This window comes from Lagopus muta, chromosome 5 (assembly GCF_023343835.1).
Source record: "Lagopus muta isolate bLagMut1 chromosome 5, bLagMut1 primary, whole genome shotgun sequence".
Lineage (NCBI taxonomy): Eukaryota > Metazoa > Chordata > Aves > Galliformes > Phasianidae > Lagopus > Lagopus muta.
Window position 1 is genome coordinate 32295020 of NC_064437.1, and position 17254 is coordinate 32312273.

General features: G+C 41.0%; 1 protein-coding gene across 9 annotated transcripts in view; it reads right to left on the reverse strand.

Moving 5' to 3' along the window:
• Positions 1-17254, reverse strand: part of PCDH15 (protocadherin related 15) — a 678253-nt gene that overhangs the window by 135398 nt on the left and 525601 nt on the right. For all 9 annotated transcript variants that reach the window (XR_007376985.1, XM_048944599.1, XM_048944600.1 and 6 more), the window contains 3 exons: positions 15379-15572; positions 10010-10142; positions 4844-4923 (listed from right to left, as the gene is read on the reverse strand). Coding sequence is in view for 8 of the 9 variants with exons in the window: in XM_048944599.1 (XP_048800556.1) it covers positions 4844-4923; positions 10010-10142; positions 15379-15572 (407 nt within the window). In the remaining variant the exon portion in view is untranslated. The remainder of the gene's footprint in view (positions 1-4843; positions 4924-10009; positions 10143-15378; positions 15573-17254) is intronic.

Consider the following 17254-nt stretch of genomic DNA (forward strand, 5'->3'; position numbering starts at 1 on the left):
AAGACAGGGACCTATTGTGGACTCACGTGTTCTGAATTAGTAAAGATCAGAAATGCTTTTCTGAGTCGGCAGTCCTCTCCAAGCAAGCTAACCTCAGCTCAGCCTTCCTGGCACAACTGATCATAGAATCATAGAATCATAGAATCATAGAATCACTAAGGTTGGAAAAGACCTAAAAGATCACCCAGTCCAACCGTTCACCTATTCCCAATAGCTCCCACTAAACCATGTCCTTCAACACAACATCCAGTCTTTCCTTGAACACCCCCAGGGTCGGTGATTCCACCACCTCCCTGGGCAGTCCATTCCAGTGCCTGACCACCCTTTCTGAAAAGTAATACTTCCTCATGTCCAGCCTGAATCTCCCCTGCCGTAGCTTGAAACCATTCCCCCTGGTCCTATCCCTAATGACACGAGAGAAGAGGCCGACCCCCAACTCACTACAACCTCCCTTCAGGAAGTTATAGAGAGCAATGAGGTCTCCCCTGAGCCTCCTCTTCTCCAGGCTGAACATTCCCAGCTCCTTCAGCCTCTCCTCATATGGCCTGTGTTCCAGACCCCTCACCAGCTTTCTTGCCCTTCTTTGAACACGTTCCAGGGCCTCAATATCTTTCTTGCAGTGAGGGGCCCAAAACTGGACACAGTACTCGAGGTGCGGCCTCACGAGTGCTGAATATAGGGGATCCTCCCATCACCAGTGCTAAAGCCAGGCCTTCTGTTTACTGGTTTTTGGTGTCTACTGGAACGCTGTCAGTGAAGCAACAAATGGATGCCTCTCACGAACCCCACTCAATCCACACTGTATTTTCCAAATACACAATGACAAACATGGGTAGACATTGGCATTTGTCCTCTTCTTGCATGGGTGAGTAGCTTCTCCTATGAAACTCCAGCAGACATGCCATGTGCAGTTTGAAACATTTTAAGAAAATCATAACATATGATTTTTCTGCCTCGGTATGCAGTGACTTTCCACATTATTCCATTTAACTTTACGGGTACGTCAGAGACACAAGTCCTTGCTGGGCATAAGCGTAAATTTAACTGGTTGAATGTGATCTACATTCATAACCTAATAACAACTGCTTTCTTAAATGTCCCTATCTTTTCTTCATTTTCTAGAGCTGTGCATTTCTTTCTTTCTTAATATGCATTTTGAAACTATAAGATACCTCTAATGGTGCTCCTCTGTGGGGATTCAGAGAGGTATGGGGCAGCACAAATGTGGCCTCTAGGGCAGGAGTTGAGGTACAGAATGACACAAGATGCCCTGGGTTACAAGCAATTCACCAGTGGTCAGCTACTGATACACAGACCCAGGGGCTGCCCCAAACCAGTCTGGAGTCACAAAGAGAACAAGCAGGCATCCAAATATATAAAACACACCATACATATTAAATTCAGGTATTTAGCCAGGTTTACACAGAGAAGGGGAAGAAGATATGTGATACAGAGCATGTTCTCAAACAAAAAAAAAATTATCCTATAGTGAGCAGGAAGAAACCATGAACCTCCTTCTCCTCCTCCCAGGGCAGGACTTGAGATGCTGAAGACTCAACAAATAACCTTGTTCCAGAAGAGTTAGCATTTTTCCAGAGAAATGGACAGATACTGAAAGTTTGAGTTGTATAATTATAAGTTGTATAATTACATATGTTTATTTGTATATATATAAAATATTATGCGAATATTATTTTGTGTGAAACTAAACCCATCTCTAGCAATTCTCTTATTTTCAGGCGTTTTTGCAAATCTATTAGCCATAATAATAAACCCACCATATTTCAGTATTTTGTTGAGTAACACCACAATCAAACATGAACAGAATATTTTTTCATAGGAAGATAACAGCGAAAGAAAAAAAACACCATGACACACTTAGATGTAAAGTATTAATTCACAAATGAACCAAAGGTGAACTGGGAGTAAAATATGGATGACAAATAATTCTTTACTAACACTGACCTATAGCTGCATGCATCTGTGTCAGTTTTTGCAATATTTTTGCACCATCCTATACTACTTTAACAGCCTTCTCCTCTCTACCACTTGAGCAGCAGTTGATTTATACAGACTCCTGAGTTTAAATCGTGGATTCAGATATACTTGCAAACATCCCAGCTTTCAAACACCACTTTCTCTGTTATGGAACAATACAGGGCGCTGAATCAGTACAGGTTGTGATAAAGCTGTTTTACCAAAGTAAAAAAACTAAACCATCACATGTTCTTCTGTGACTGATTTCTAGATAAAGGAGATATAGTAGATAGATGTACCACTGACAACATTCACTATCCATGCTGCTAGGTGGGCAACTACACAGCAAATAACTGAAATGTCCCACGATGCAAGAAAATAATCCAGATGAGAAGAAAGGAGAGGAGATAGAGTCACGTTCATGATCACTGCTTTGGCCTTGATGTACAGAAAAATGCGTCAATTTTATGTAAAAACATCTCATGTAGCCTTCATAAGCCAATCACAAACTGCAAGCTTTAATATTAATCCTACTTTAAGCTTCCCTCTAGGCATTTCAGCACTTAGAAGAAAAATGCATGAACGGCTGAAGAAAACTTTGTACAAATATTTTGCAGGACAAGACATGTAAGGATAACAGAAAGGAGAAAACACTTTGAAGGGCTCTGCTTTTTGCCAAAAGGTAACAAGAGATCAAAAGATGAGGAAACTGCTGAGTTTGTGCTGAAACCCTCAAAGCACCGTGATCTTCAGACATGCACATAGAGGGACGTGAGGCTGGGGGCTCTGTGGGTCCGGTTGCTCATGAGAGGCTCTGGGGCTGTGTGGCATTGAGCAGGAGTGCCACTGTCCCTCCCTTACTGCCCTGTAAGGACAGGTGACATGGGTCGAGGTGGAGAGTGCCCTCAGGGCCTGGCACTGCAACACTGACTACAGATGTGTGCTGTGTCCATAATCTTCAGAGAGCACACCAGTGTTTTCTTACCTGTTTTCAGACTCAATTCATAGGTGCAAATTCACATACCATCTTTAACAGCTTGACTTCTGCCTATCTCCACAGTGTTTACATCCAAACCTGGATAATACAGGAGCTATCCAGGACTCAATCTGCTCTCAGCACAGTGGGTTTGGCAGGCCACCCAAAGATGCCCAGAACTTGTGCATTTCATTAAAAAAAAAAAAAAAATCTCTTCGGTATGGAGAACTGTGGGGATTTTGATGATGCAAAGCAGAAAGTGCTGTGCTGAACACAAATGATATGGAACAGCTACCTGCTGAGTAACCAGCCCTTGGTGCACCTCCACTGAAAGCAGGTGCACTCTCCAATACTCGAGTTCCAAAGGTGCCAGAGTACGACTAATCAGGTTTCTCCATTCACAGAATGATTACTAGTATTGCTAGCACAGAAAAGCTTACAGACTTTGTTGTGCTGAGCTGATGAACAAGGCACACTCTCTTTCCAGTTTGCACTGAAAACTCCAGCCTTACTCAGTGAGTGAAGCCAGCAGCCCAACACTGCTTCCTCCTCTGATCATTTCAGTGAAAGTCTATTCTCTAATCTGTCAATTTCCTTGTCTAATGTATATTTGTTGTTAGAGATTCCATTGATACCAATGGTTAATATTAGTGGCATTAGCATCTCTTGGTATCTTCAAGGATTTTTTCCACACTGTTTCACAAGTTGTTTGATTCTCCACACACAGGAGATGCAGTAGTCAGTAATTTCATTGCTTGCTCACAAAATCACAGAATGTCTTGGGCTGGAAAGAACCTCAAGGATCACCAAATTCCAACCAATTTGTCTAATGTATATAGAATCATAGAATGGCTTGTGTTGGAAAGAACCCCAAGAATCATCAAGTTCCGACCCCCCTGCCTCAGGCAGGGCCTCCATCCTCCAGATCTGGTACTAGACCAGGCTGTCCAGGGTCCCATCCAACCTGGTCTTTAACACTTCCAGGGACAAAGCATCCACAGCCTCTCTGGGCAGCTGTTCCAGCACCTCACCACTCTCTCTGTAAAGAACTTCCCCCTGACATCCATCCTAAATCTTCCCTCCTTGTGCTTAAAACCATTCCCCCTTTGTCCTATCACTGTCTACCCTTGTAAAAAGTTGATTCCTTTCCTTTTTATAATTACCTTTTAAATACTGGAAGGCTGCAATGAGGTCTCCAACTTGCTCGGAATATAAGGACCCATACAATGTCTCCCTTACACCAAACTAGGAGAGATTTTTCTATTATACCCACACTGCAAGGAAATAAGCCTCAGTTTACACCTGTCCCACCACCTACCACAGGATGTCAGCTCACCATCCTCCATTCTTCCTGCAAATAAGACAGATACCCTTGAATATAAATAATAGTTGATTGCGTAAAATCAAGGAGATAAGGCAGACACAGACACAGACTTACACGGTGCTTTGTTATGCCCTGAAATACTCTTTCTTCCCCGCACTAAATTGGTGTTCAATTTAAGGGGGAAAAAAAAAGGTTATAAAACAATGTTCAAAAGATTTTCCACCACAGACCAAAATTCTTGAAGGTGGGAATCTAGAGCAAAAAAACATACCTGTCATTAGTCAAGAGCTGACAAGTGTAAAGGTTTTTAATTAATCCCTGGTCACTCTTTTAAATAGAAAATTTCCACCTCAATAGGCTTTACCTACTAAAGTGTTTAAAATAAATAAATAGTCCCCTGTAAAAAATTCCTGAGTACAGTAGCATCCACAGAGCTCTCATTAGTGTCCAAGGACACTAGAGAAAAGATGAATACGTCTGATTACAAGTCATCTGTTTTGCTCTCAGCCCACATACTCATTTGACTGGAAAGTTACAGGTCTATATTCTAAGGCTTTTCCACTTACCTTTGAGAGAGATTAAAAACTTGTTGCGGATCTCCATTCTCAATGAGGTATCTTATAGGGTCACCCTCTCTATCAAAAGCCTTTAGGAGAAAAGAAGATAAAATGGAGTAAGTTACAAAGCTTTTCATTCTTCCCTTCAATTTATTAACTGGAGAATTAACCCCCGAAGTTCCACTGAAGTCCTCTACAGGAATGCTGCTGATCCATTTCTAAGACAGTGCTGATAATTACAGGTGGGCCACTTACGATCAAGCTGTAGTGCATCATAATTCTTATCCTACAGAGGAACAACAGCATCCTAAATACAAACTTCCTCATCATTACTACATGTGAGCACACAGCAGTGCAATATGAATCTCAAGCTTTATTCAGTTACTTTTGTGCAAGTATAGACCAATGAAATGGCTCTTTTTGTTTTCTTCATTCCAACTTTTTGTTCCCATTTCTTATCCAGATTAAATTTACCAGAATCCCAGTCCTTTTGCTTCTGTTCCACTGAGAAGTGTGGGTGTATCAGTATTCACCCTAAACCTTGATTTCTTTCTTGGGAGATGAAAATCAGGATAAGGACTTAGAAGAGAGCTATTAACAGCATCAAAACAAGTCTGCTCCATTTATTAGATGGCAAAAGAATTTTTCCAAAGTTGAGTAAACTACTTGTGAAGATAAGCTTTGGCTATTTTGTTTCCAAAAATCATCACGAATATTCCACATAATTGGTTTGGGGTTTTTTTTGTCCGGTTTACACATACCTTTTTCCCAAAAAGACTATTAGGTGCTTTTCCAGAGAAAATACCATTTACTGAATGGCATCACAGTTACCAACATCCAGCATTCAAAATACAAAGTGACAGGTAAAACAATAAAAATATTGCTATGCGTACTGCATGACAGTTGACCAACAGGTCCAAAAAAGGGCATATGGGATTTATAGGAGACATGTCAAAAATAAAAAAGATAAGGAGAGAAAGTATTTTGGTGTTTCTCGTTTTTCAGTAGTCATTTTCTTATCTAGTTTTCTTTAGGCATTTGCTGTAGACCACAGTCAAGGATTGTGTACCTTTGGGCTAACCACCAAAAAACAGTTCTTAAGGTTAAAAAAAATACCGTGAAAATAAACAAACAAACCAAACAGAATCAACAAAACCTTCTAACCTAACTCCCCATCCACACAGAATAATAGGCGATGTTCAAGTTAGAGTAAATCTGAGAAGTGTGGAACTATGTCACAAAGTAAAAGCAGGAAGGATGCTGAGCAGGTCCAAGGGCTACCACTTTGCATCCCAGCTGCTATCACACAGGTAACAAAATTAACTGTGGCAGCAAAGGGGTAAAATTTCAAATTAGAATAGGGGAAGAACAACACAGCGCATATGTACATAAACAGAGCTTCTTCAAATCACCTGCTGAAATTACAGCCTGATGAAATTCATCCTAGTGTATAAAAATATGGGCTGAAGCAATCTCAAAGCCATTAGTAGTTTTCTTTGAAAACTCACAGAGGACATACGTGCTGAAGGGCAAACACGAGCTACATCTTTCACAAAGGAAAGAGGCAGGAAATCACACAGCAGACAGGTAGAGCTCAATTCCCAGAAAACAACAAATAATCAAATTATCTGTAAGTACCCAAGATGACAATATGGAGATGGATAATAGCAAGGCTAAATTTCTCAAGAACAAAAGATGTCAAAGCAATCTAATTTTCTTTTATAACGGGACAAGAAGTCGTGTAAGTAGGAGGAAAACTAGGGATGTAAAAATGCATCCTCGCCAGAGCAGGGCTTTTCACACTGCCTTATGTGACATCACAAACAAGTGACGAAAACATTATGACCACATGGAAGGTGGGATTCAGCTGCAATTAAACTGATTATAAATTAAGGTTCAGACAGCATCGGATAGCATTTAGTATTGCAAAGGTGTGCATACTTCTTCCAATGCTGATCCATGTTTTCATGAAAGCCATCAGTGGCAGTACAGGGAATTGGTTTATGAAATCCATAGACAGCACCAGGAGACAGGAGGTACTAGTGCATTAGATAGAGTCAGCAGAATTCTGATCACCTTACAATGAAGACAGGAAGGGACAGGATTCTGCTTGGTAAAAACAAGGAAAAAAGCTGTTAGACAAGACTATGAAAGCTTGCAAAGATTAGATGTAGAAAATGTGATCAGAGAGCACCTATGAGGACAACAGTAGATTCTGAATCATTGAAACCACATCACTGCTTCTGCCTTTAGTGGACCTTTCCATACTTTCCCATTAGGGTATTCTCTTAACCTTACCTCCAGAGGATCTGCCCTCAACTCACATGTAAGAATCTCTCAGAGGTTCATTTGTGGTCTACACTCATTTGTAACAAGACAGGAGTCACTCAGAAAGACAATCAGAAATAAAAAACTGCAAATAATAGCAAGTTATTATGTTTGTAAGAAAAAGATTTAAAATCTTCAGTTCAAAAGAAAACAACATCCTACATCCACTGTTTCTAGGTTAATTGTATACAGGGACTTTATACATAGTACATGTCACCTCTTTGTTTGGCACCACACCTGGACCACAATAAGTCCTATTTCTGTACTGCAGACTCCCAGAAAGATGAGATTTGCATATTTTAATTAACGTCTGGTAAAACGCAAAGCAATAAAGCCTCCCAGGCATGCAATAAACTCTGGTTTATTTACAAATTAATACAGAGAAGATCATTTAATACCACATTACTTAATCTCAACTGCTGTTAATTAAAACACCAGTCAGAATCAACGGGTTATATTATAAAATAAATAACAGATATATCAGAAATAACGTTAACCTTCCCTAATCAACATTCCTGTATCAGTAAGACCACTCGTGAAATTAAAAGTCGTCATGAAAATTAACACGTGACACCTATAAAATGTTTGGGAGCTGGTAGTATTACCCATTTAGAGGCAATATCCCAAGCTACTGTTAAAATTCCACAAAAAATAAAGGATGACTAGCAGATAGCCTCACCTGGAAAAGATTTCAATAGCTTAAATATGAAGTTTATGAATGTTTAAAATGTCCTGGCCGATTTTATGCAGGAAATAAAAAAGGAGAAAGACAGAAATATACTCCACACAATAAAAGTCCTTTAATACAGATGAGCATATTAATGCAGAATGAGGAAGCTGAGTTAGCTCTATGAAGACAAAGCAACTGCTTTCCATGTTCAGGACCATCAGTCCTGCAAGAGAAACTGTCTTTTACAAATCCTGAAGAGATAAAGCTACACATAGTTGTCATTTAAAAATTAAGTATTTTTCATAAACAAAAAGCATACAACTGAACTCAATTCAGGCATACTGCACTGGTAATAAAATAAATCTACACTGCAGTAACAATAACCAAAAGACAGCATTTTCTGTGTAATTTCAAAGCTCTTAAAACTGATGTATTTCACTCTTTCCCAAAAGGGTAATTGGTCCCTTCTGGCATCCTGGCCAAGTAGCAAGAGAACAGTCACTGCTCTATCACCAGCATCCCAGCTGGGCCCTGGCCATCTCCCAGGCTTACTCAGCATACCATACACCAAGATACATTTGGAAAGAGTACCTAGGCAGAACATTTGGTGGAAAGTTAAACATTAATAAAGACGGATTATTCCAACAACACACTTCACTTTCTAACCACATCTGAATCACACAAAATCCTGAAACACTAGAAACTGCAGAGGCTTTTCTGCCTCTGAAGACTACTCACATCTTTGGCCACACATTCTAACACCTGCCAAGTAAACGCAAGTGTTTCTGCTTACTGGTGTGCTCCTGATTCTATTCTTTTCTATGGTGTTTCCAAAGGAGAGCAGCTCCACACCAGTGTGGAGAAGGCTCCTGAGCAGCATGGATCTCTGATTCTGAACTCACATTAAAGTTGCACCAGCAGCTAATTTTCAGTATTGAGCTAAATGAGTCATCGTCCCTCAGCACAGGTGATATCAGCTTAGCCATCCGTAGTCACCTTCCATCAGTTTTCAGCAGGCTAGTGAAACTTACTCAGTCACCCTCACCAATGACTCAATGTTCCTTTATTTCACACCCTTTGGGTCAGATCATTTATTTTCTGTGTATTTACTGAATGTGTGCAGTATACAGGGCCAAACCCCTCAGCTGATAAAGACTGATGCTAATGCCACCAAGTTCAGCAGATTTCAGTAGAGCTACACTGACTTAAAGCAGATACAGGCTACTGCTCCATATGGTTCTGTTTAGCTCAGGTATCTCCAGTCATCTTCCTCTGACTGGCTTTATATAAAGTCTGAATATGGAGAGAGGGAGAGAGAAAGCCAACCTCAGGAGAGCATGCTGCACTGAGTTTATCGCTTTAGACTTAAGACCATAATTATTTCATAAAAATATTAACGTCCTGATCCCCAAAAAACACACTGAAAGAATGGTAATTTATCTGTCTACTTTGCACAGCTGGCTTTCAAGACACAGCAGCACAAAGCACAAAAGCTCGGGGAACAGAAAATAAGCCAGCAGAAAACTGATACATAAACTGTGTAGCACCACACAGAGAAACAACACGGGTCTGCAAAACAGGTTAATGCAGCATTATTTATAAACAGTACTGGATTAATGTGTTTTCACTGCTTCCACCTGCAGAGCTATTTTGGGCGGGATAGTTGCTCGGAATAGAGATGTTTGCAGAATGAGGCAGTGAAACCTGCTTTTTGTCAGCCTGTAGTAGCAGTTGTTACACGCACTGAAGGGAGTAAGCACCTTTGGATGCTTTTCAAAGTATGTCAGGCTAAAGAAGGGCTGAGCGCCAAAAATCTTCCTGAAATTCAATGGGAATGAGGTGCAGAAGTCCCCAAGTTATTCTGATTTGATGGCACAAAAACACACGAGAAACTCAGTTTTTTTTCAAGTTTTAAGCCTTTCATGACATTCTTTATCATAAATTTCATCCAATGTGCAGCCTATGGTGTCTTTTAGCACACCCAGTGCCAGAAAAAAAAGATCTTCCAGAAACATCCAAATCCATTTCCTATACAGTATGTGTAAAGGGGCTATTTATTACAAATAGACATTCTCCCTAGAAACCGTCCTTCTCCACTACATCCAAGGACTGAACTCCTCATGGCATGGACACAAACAGAAGGAACATGGTGAAGGCTTACAGAAAAGCTTCTGTACCTGCAGGTTTAACAAAATGGCCCCAGTCCTCATGGCCTCACTGACTTCCAGGCTGTACATCAGCTGCGGAAAGCGGGGAGGGCTCTGGTTGTTGGGTGGAAGGACCTCAATATAAACAGTAGTAATAGAGCTCCTGCAATGAGACAAAAAAAAATACAAGTCAAAGTCAATACATCAGCAAACATAAGGCAACCATCGTCTGTCTTGCTCTTTGTGTTCTCTGCAAGTCTAACAATCTCCCCTTGCTCCTTTAAAAGCTTCAGGACATATTTTTCATTCCCCATCAATAGGAAACATGGCTGCAACATTAATAGAGGAAAAGCTAAATAACGTCTCTTGAAAACAAAACAATAACATGTTGCTGCATTCATCATTGTAATCCCTTGGTCCTCTAGAAGAGGATGACAAATCCTGTGATGATAACTCCTGCTGCTAAGCACAGCATCTTCCTGTAGCATCCCTGTCATGGTACTGCTTGCTTCCTTCCTTTGTAAGAGAGGGAACTGAAAGCACTGTTGGAGAGGTAATGCTGGGAGGAAGATGATGCACACAAGCAGGCTGCATCAGTGCAGTGGTTTGTGGGGATAAATCAGGTGAGTTAGCCAAGGCAATACAGGAGGCTTCAATGCCACTGAGGAGACATGGCAAACCCAGACTGCACTGAGCCACTAACACCAATGTAACGCAAAACACATCCCAGTTTGCAAGCTCAAAGCTCTCCTGGGAACCTTGAGACTCGCTACAGACCTTACACAATTGTGCTGTAGATACTCTTGGTATTCAACTACTCCAAAGTTAGAGATGAAAACTGAAAGGAAGATTTGGCTCAAAGGGACCTTTCTTACTCCCCGTCTTCCAGCAGCAGGATGACAGGCTGATGGGTAGGGTGTTCACCTGGTAGCAGCAGCTGAGGTGCTCTAAGGAGATCATGGGGCTGCTCCTGCTGCCTCCAGGAGGCCCCGAGAGGTTCAAGAAAGCTCCAGAAGTGGCCATCCAGCAGCTGGACATCAGAACCTTCAGGAACCTGCATCTTGGCCCAGGTGGCCAAGAGGGCCAACGGCATCCTGGCCTGCATTAGGAATGGTGTGGCCAGCAGGAGCAGGGAGGTGATCATCCCCCTCTACTCAGCACTGGTGAGGCTGCACCTTGAGTACTGCGTTCAGTTTTGGGCCCCTCACTATAAGAAAGACATTGAGGCCCTGGAACGTGTCCAGAGAAGGGCAACAAAACTGGTGAGGGGTCTGGAGCACAAGTCTTATGAGGAGCGGCTGAGGGAGCTGGGATTGTTCAGTCTGGAGAAGAGGAGGCTCAGGGGAGACCTCATTGCACTCTTCAACTTCCTGAAGGGAGGTTGTGGTGCAAAAGGGTCTGTCCTCTTCTCCCAGGCAAATAGTAGGACCCGAGGAAATGGCCAGAAGTTATACCAGAGGAGGTTTAGGTTGGATATTAGGAGAAACTTTTTCTCTCAAAGGGTGGTCAGGCATTGGAATGGCCTGCCCAGGGAGGTGGTGGAGTCGCCATCCCTGGTAGTGTTCAAGAGGCGCCTGGATGAGGAGCTACGAGAGATGGTTTAGTAGCTTGTGGCACTGATAGGAATGGGAGGGTGGTTGGACTAGATGATCTTGCATGTCGTTTCCAACCTTGTGATTCTGTGATTCTGTGATTCTGTGTGAACAACACACTGCACTGCAATGAGCCCTCAAGGTTTAGCGGTGCCATGCCACGATGCCTTCCCAAACTTCCATCAGTGCCCAGCAGCCCTGTTAGCCATGAGCAATCCCAAGCTTCTCATCCACAGAGGTGCAGCAGTGCCTAATCACATCCAAGTGTCTCTGGAGAATGTGCTGGGTTCGCCTGCTTCTACTAACACAGGGGATGAGAAATCTTGCTGCTTTGATTCTAACAGCCAGCTCCTTATTTGATGTAATCACACTCAAAACAAATATGTAACCTGCTCTGAAATGCATCAGCAAATGACAAAGCCTCACCATCCATCTTATTAGGAAAGATTTAAGAAGCTGAATTTGCAGACTAGTGGCTCAATGAATATAAACAAATCCAGCACATTCAGGGGAAGACAGACACAAACAACTGCAGTTGATTACTCAGTGTAGACTACCTTGTTACAAATAACAGTCACTTTCTGAAATTCCCTGCCTTCTTGTCTGTGACACTTCATCATATCCCATTAATCTGAATCAACATTCCTCATTTACACTCTTGGAATAAAGTAATATCATCACCAAATGATGAAAACCAGATACAATGAATGAACAGACAAAACCTGAGAACTCAGACTGCGTGTTTTCTTGAGATAGCTCATGACTTTGATACACACAACCAAGTAGTTGAATTTTAGTGTGCATTTTTCTTCTACTGCTGAACATCTAATAAAAAACGGCTGTTCTTTATCACTTCTAATTCTGCTACATTTCAATAATGCCCAAGCTGATTCATTGTCTATCAAGGTCTTTAAAAAATGGTTTCTGCTCACTACAGTAGTAAGCAAATTTTCTTCAAATCTTTAAGACAAGCTGACAGAAATAAAATACTAGCAGGCTGCAAACGAAAAGCAGCATAGGTTTAAATAGCTACTTTTTTTTTTTTTTTTTTTTTCCAATTTCAGGTGGTTGGAAGAATCTACACTGTTATGGAAAAAGAAAAGGCGCAGAGCTGGCAACTAACAACTGCAGTTGAGCACTGCAAGAACAGGTGAACACCCTGAAAAAAGAACAGGGCAGAGGAATTGAAAGATGTTGACAAAGTCACAGAAAAGCAAGGAAACAGGTTTTATGCTGCCCCAGCTAAATGGTAATGCAAAGAAAGCACAGCCAACAAACCACTGAGACTGCATCACCAACTCTGCTTTAGCTCTGCATGCTTTCTACATACCACTATATTATACAATGTCTAATGAATATACTTATATATACGTGGGCCAATTTCTCTTTGGCCACACTATCTCTGCATAATCAAGTCGAACAGAAAGTATTCTTTTCTTGCTATAGATAGAAACTGTAATAGAACTTCACAGAAAACCTTGTTTTATGCACAGATGCATGTCAAGAATTTAATGTGCCCTGAGAAAGAGCTAGACATAAATAATTCTGATTTATGTTAGTGCTCAGAGAGGCTACAGAACTGCTGCTCTTAAACCAGCTTTCATACCTGGCCCTTGCCTTGTACAGAAGCAAAGGGATAGTTTCAACTCAAGTCAGTTTACACCTGACTGCAGTCAACCTGGAACATTTTGTATTACAATGCAGAGCTGGGAAGAAATGCCCAATTATTTTAAGTTACATTAATGTCCTCAGCATATTTATTTATTTCCCAGGGAACAAGCCTTCCCACCTGCACACACACAACATCTGCCCATTCCAAGGAGCTTTAGCTTTTGGGTCTGCCTTACCAAGGCAATGGCAAGGCACTTAACACAACGTGACAGTTTTGTAGATGAAGTTGCAAGAATTTCTTGCAACCCCCTACTACAAGACACCAAGCACTTCACAGCAAAAAAGAAGGAACTGATATTTAAGTGATGGAAAAGGACAGCTTTAAAGAGCTCCAAATTGCAGCTCATATAAGCTCATCCTGACTCGTTACATAAAATCATAGGAGGCTGCTGAAAGCCCTGTCAACTCAATTCTGGTTTTCCAATCTCAGAGGAAAAAAAGAGCAGGAAGGCAGCAATATCTTTTTGCCCAAATCTACTATGCCAAACAGGATGAATTCTCCACACAGTTCCTTCTGCAGTATCTCGCTAGAGCTCCGTGAATTTTTAACCTTCACAGACACACTATAAACAGCCTTGGGCTCTGAATACATCTCAGCTCAACAAGGCCAGGTCTGCCCTGAGGCTGCATGCCCCAACTACAGGAACACCGCCTAGATGCTGAGGTTTGTGGTTACACAAATTGAAAGCTATGAAGAAAGCTGTATGCTGTAATTCCATAAAAAGAGAGACAAGGAGAAGTGATAATAAAATAAGAGCTTTTCCACTTACGAAGATTATTTCAAGGAAGATGTTGTCAGAGAAGGAAGCACTTCCTCCCAACACATCACCAGAAATATGTATTTTACGACAGAAAGATTTCTCTAAATTAACCTGAGAGCAATCAACATTGTACCACAGCAGCCACCACTGCTGGCTGGCCATGCTGCTGGCTTCTGAAGCTCTTCTGAAGTTGCATTATTGACTTTTGTACACCGCTTAAATACTGTGTTAGCAGAATACAGCACTAAGTCCACAATCTTCTCTTCAGCACTGCTAACAATCTACTATCAGCTCCCCTAAGAGATGGTTTATCAAGAAAGCAAGCAACAGAGGGAAAGGAAGAAAAAATTCAATCACAAAACAGTGCTATCAGATATTAGTGCTATGAATAGCCCAACAATCAGAACACTTCAGTGGCTGGAAATGCTGTTGCAAAATTTATGCAGAAGAGAATGAGCTGTTTGTTTGAAGACAGAAAAGAAGCAGCAGGTCCCAAAGAAAAAAAAACAACTCACAAAACAGAATTTTTACATTTACTTTCCTTCTTACCACCTCCCTGAATAAGAGTGGAAAGTCTGTGGGAAATTCAAACACTGGAGACTACAGCTCTCTATCACACTCTTTGGACAACGAAGTCGATGCATTATCAATACATGAAACTAGACAAAGAATATGAGAGCCACTTCTATGCAATTCCCTCATGAGATGACAGCATTTGTGCACAGCTGACAGATGCAGAATGCAAAATCAAAAGAAGCCCATCAGTGAGACTAAACATCTTTTGTTTTTTGAACATGAGAGGGCCCTGTTCTACCCACGGTAAATCTGCAGACTGCTTTTATCTATCAGCTGATGGAGAACCAAAATAACTGTGCTATGAACTAAGGCCTCGGTGGGGTACTGTTCATCATTGGCACAACTTGTCACGCATGCCGCAGCACATCCTCTATGTGGGAAGAATGTCTCCAGCTCAGCAACCAGACTGTTTCTGATCCTTTCTGCATCACAGCAAGCTGATCACAACACAAAGCACCTCCTTTCTCACTTTTCTTCCTTATAGCCCTTCATTTCAATTTCTCTTAACAAATGTGTGTGCACAACTTCAGCATAATGCAGACTTCAAAAAAAAAAAAAGCACCATTACAAGGAAATGAAGTAATGAAATCTATGTACTACATGTAAAATACAAGTAACTAGAAGTAAACACATTAAACTGATTTCTAACACGACACTTCTCCAGAAAAGAAGCCTTATACACCAAAAAGAACACAATGAATCTTATTCCAATTCAGAATTATAGGTGTACAGGCACACCACACTTCTTATGCACCGCTAAGCACTGATTAAAAATTAGTTTCATGATAAGATGAATTACCTTCTCTGTGCAGGAGGAGCGCTATCAGATGCTTTGACAGTGAGAGCATAGGATCGCCCCACTGACAGTACAACTCCTGGAGCAATGGCGATAAGGCCTGTTCGGTCATTGATGATGAAGTCTCCCTGATCCCCAGCCAAAATTTCATACACTATCTGTCCATTGGGTCCCTCGTCCGCATCTACAGCAGTGAGCTGCAATTCAAAACCAGAATGTCAGCATGCGTGATTCAGTGTTGTATTCTAATAGTTGTTTGGTTGTTTTTTTTTAATAATAAGGTAACTTATTAGGGATAAAGGAAGCAGAAACGAGAGAAAAATTTCTATAGTACAAGAAGGATTTAAATGAAGAATATAAGTGGAAGAACATCATGGAACAGAGAAAAACTGCTTACCTAGGATTGCAAGAAAATTATTTTAAGAAAGGAACTTTAAGAAAACTAATAGAGATCAAGTTTACTCTCTGTTAAGTGGAATTTGTAGCACCCTGGAAAAAAAAAAAAAAAGTTGGGGGATCCTTCCTGTGTTGCAAATCTAACAAGAGGGTCATTTTCAATTACAGAAATTTTCCATCCCACTCTACACTGTTCAAAGCCTGATATCCAGGTCTTGCTCTAAAGGTCCTCATCATATGGAACTGGGGTACAGTGTTCATTTTACTCCTATACGCACACCACAGAGGAAATCAAATGGAAGAGACATGATAGTTGTTCCCATATGGACACAGATGTAACAGACATAACTATGCACCTCACCAACATGCAAGGCTCCTTTCATTACATGACACCACCTATCTGAAGAGCTATGCTTATGGGGGGGCCAGTTATAAACCCAAGTTTATAATTTATTTTATTATTATTTATTTTATTACGTACTTCTATGTTGTTGCCTCTACAGCATCTCTCTACTGGAATTAAGCCTTTCATACATAGTATTTCTGTGACAGACTTATGTAATTATGATCCTCGATATGTGAAAATTTTAAGGCCTAATGATTTAGACACAAATTTTAATGATGAACATGAGTTTGTTACCAGTGAAATGAGGAAGTTTACCTTTTGTCCATGGAAAATGCAACAGTTTTAGCCCTCTTTTGTAGCACGCCATGAAAAATTAAACATCTACAAACATGTGGCTGGAAAAAAATCTCAATATTCATATTTGTTTGCTTCTTGTTGAAGTACCAACTTCCCTCTTCCCAGCATAACACGAGCAACTAGCAATCTGAAGTTTCTTATCAGATTTCTGCCATAACATATTCAGAAGAACACATCCACGCATTAGTCATGCCAGTTGGCTGTCCAGGCTCTTAACTTAGCTCTTTCATCTCTCCACCTCCATTACTCATGCTAAGGTACATGCTAAACAAATACAACTTATTCAACGTATGACACAGCAAGCTGGTTACAATGCCTATCTCTTGAGCTTTACTTTGCAACTTAAAATTACAACTTAATTACAACCTTCAGAAAACAAAAGGCTGCATAGTTCTCAGTTAAATTTAGGGTTGAACTGCTGAAATTAACTTCAAGCCACACCTTACAGGCTTTCTAAGGTGACTATCTTCTTCCAATAAGTGTCACTTTGCTGATAGGTCTATCAGCCACAGCAGGCAATGCCAGTGATGCTCATGTACCCATCTGGCCTGTACCAACAGCAGTGGAGTTGAAATGTCAGCAGCTGACGGCTCAACAGGCTCCCGCTGCTCCCAGATGCAGCTGGGAATTTCAGTGTGGAAAACAAGAGGCACCAGCAGCTATAGTAGCAGAGCCCTCCTGGGGATGTATAAAGCAGTGAAAAATCTCAGCCTCAGAAATGATTTTCTACAGAAAGAAAGTGAAAAGAAACCAAACCAATCTGCCCAGATTCTTGAATGG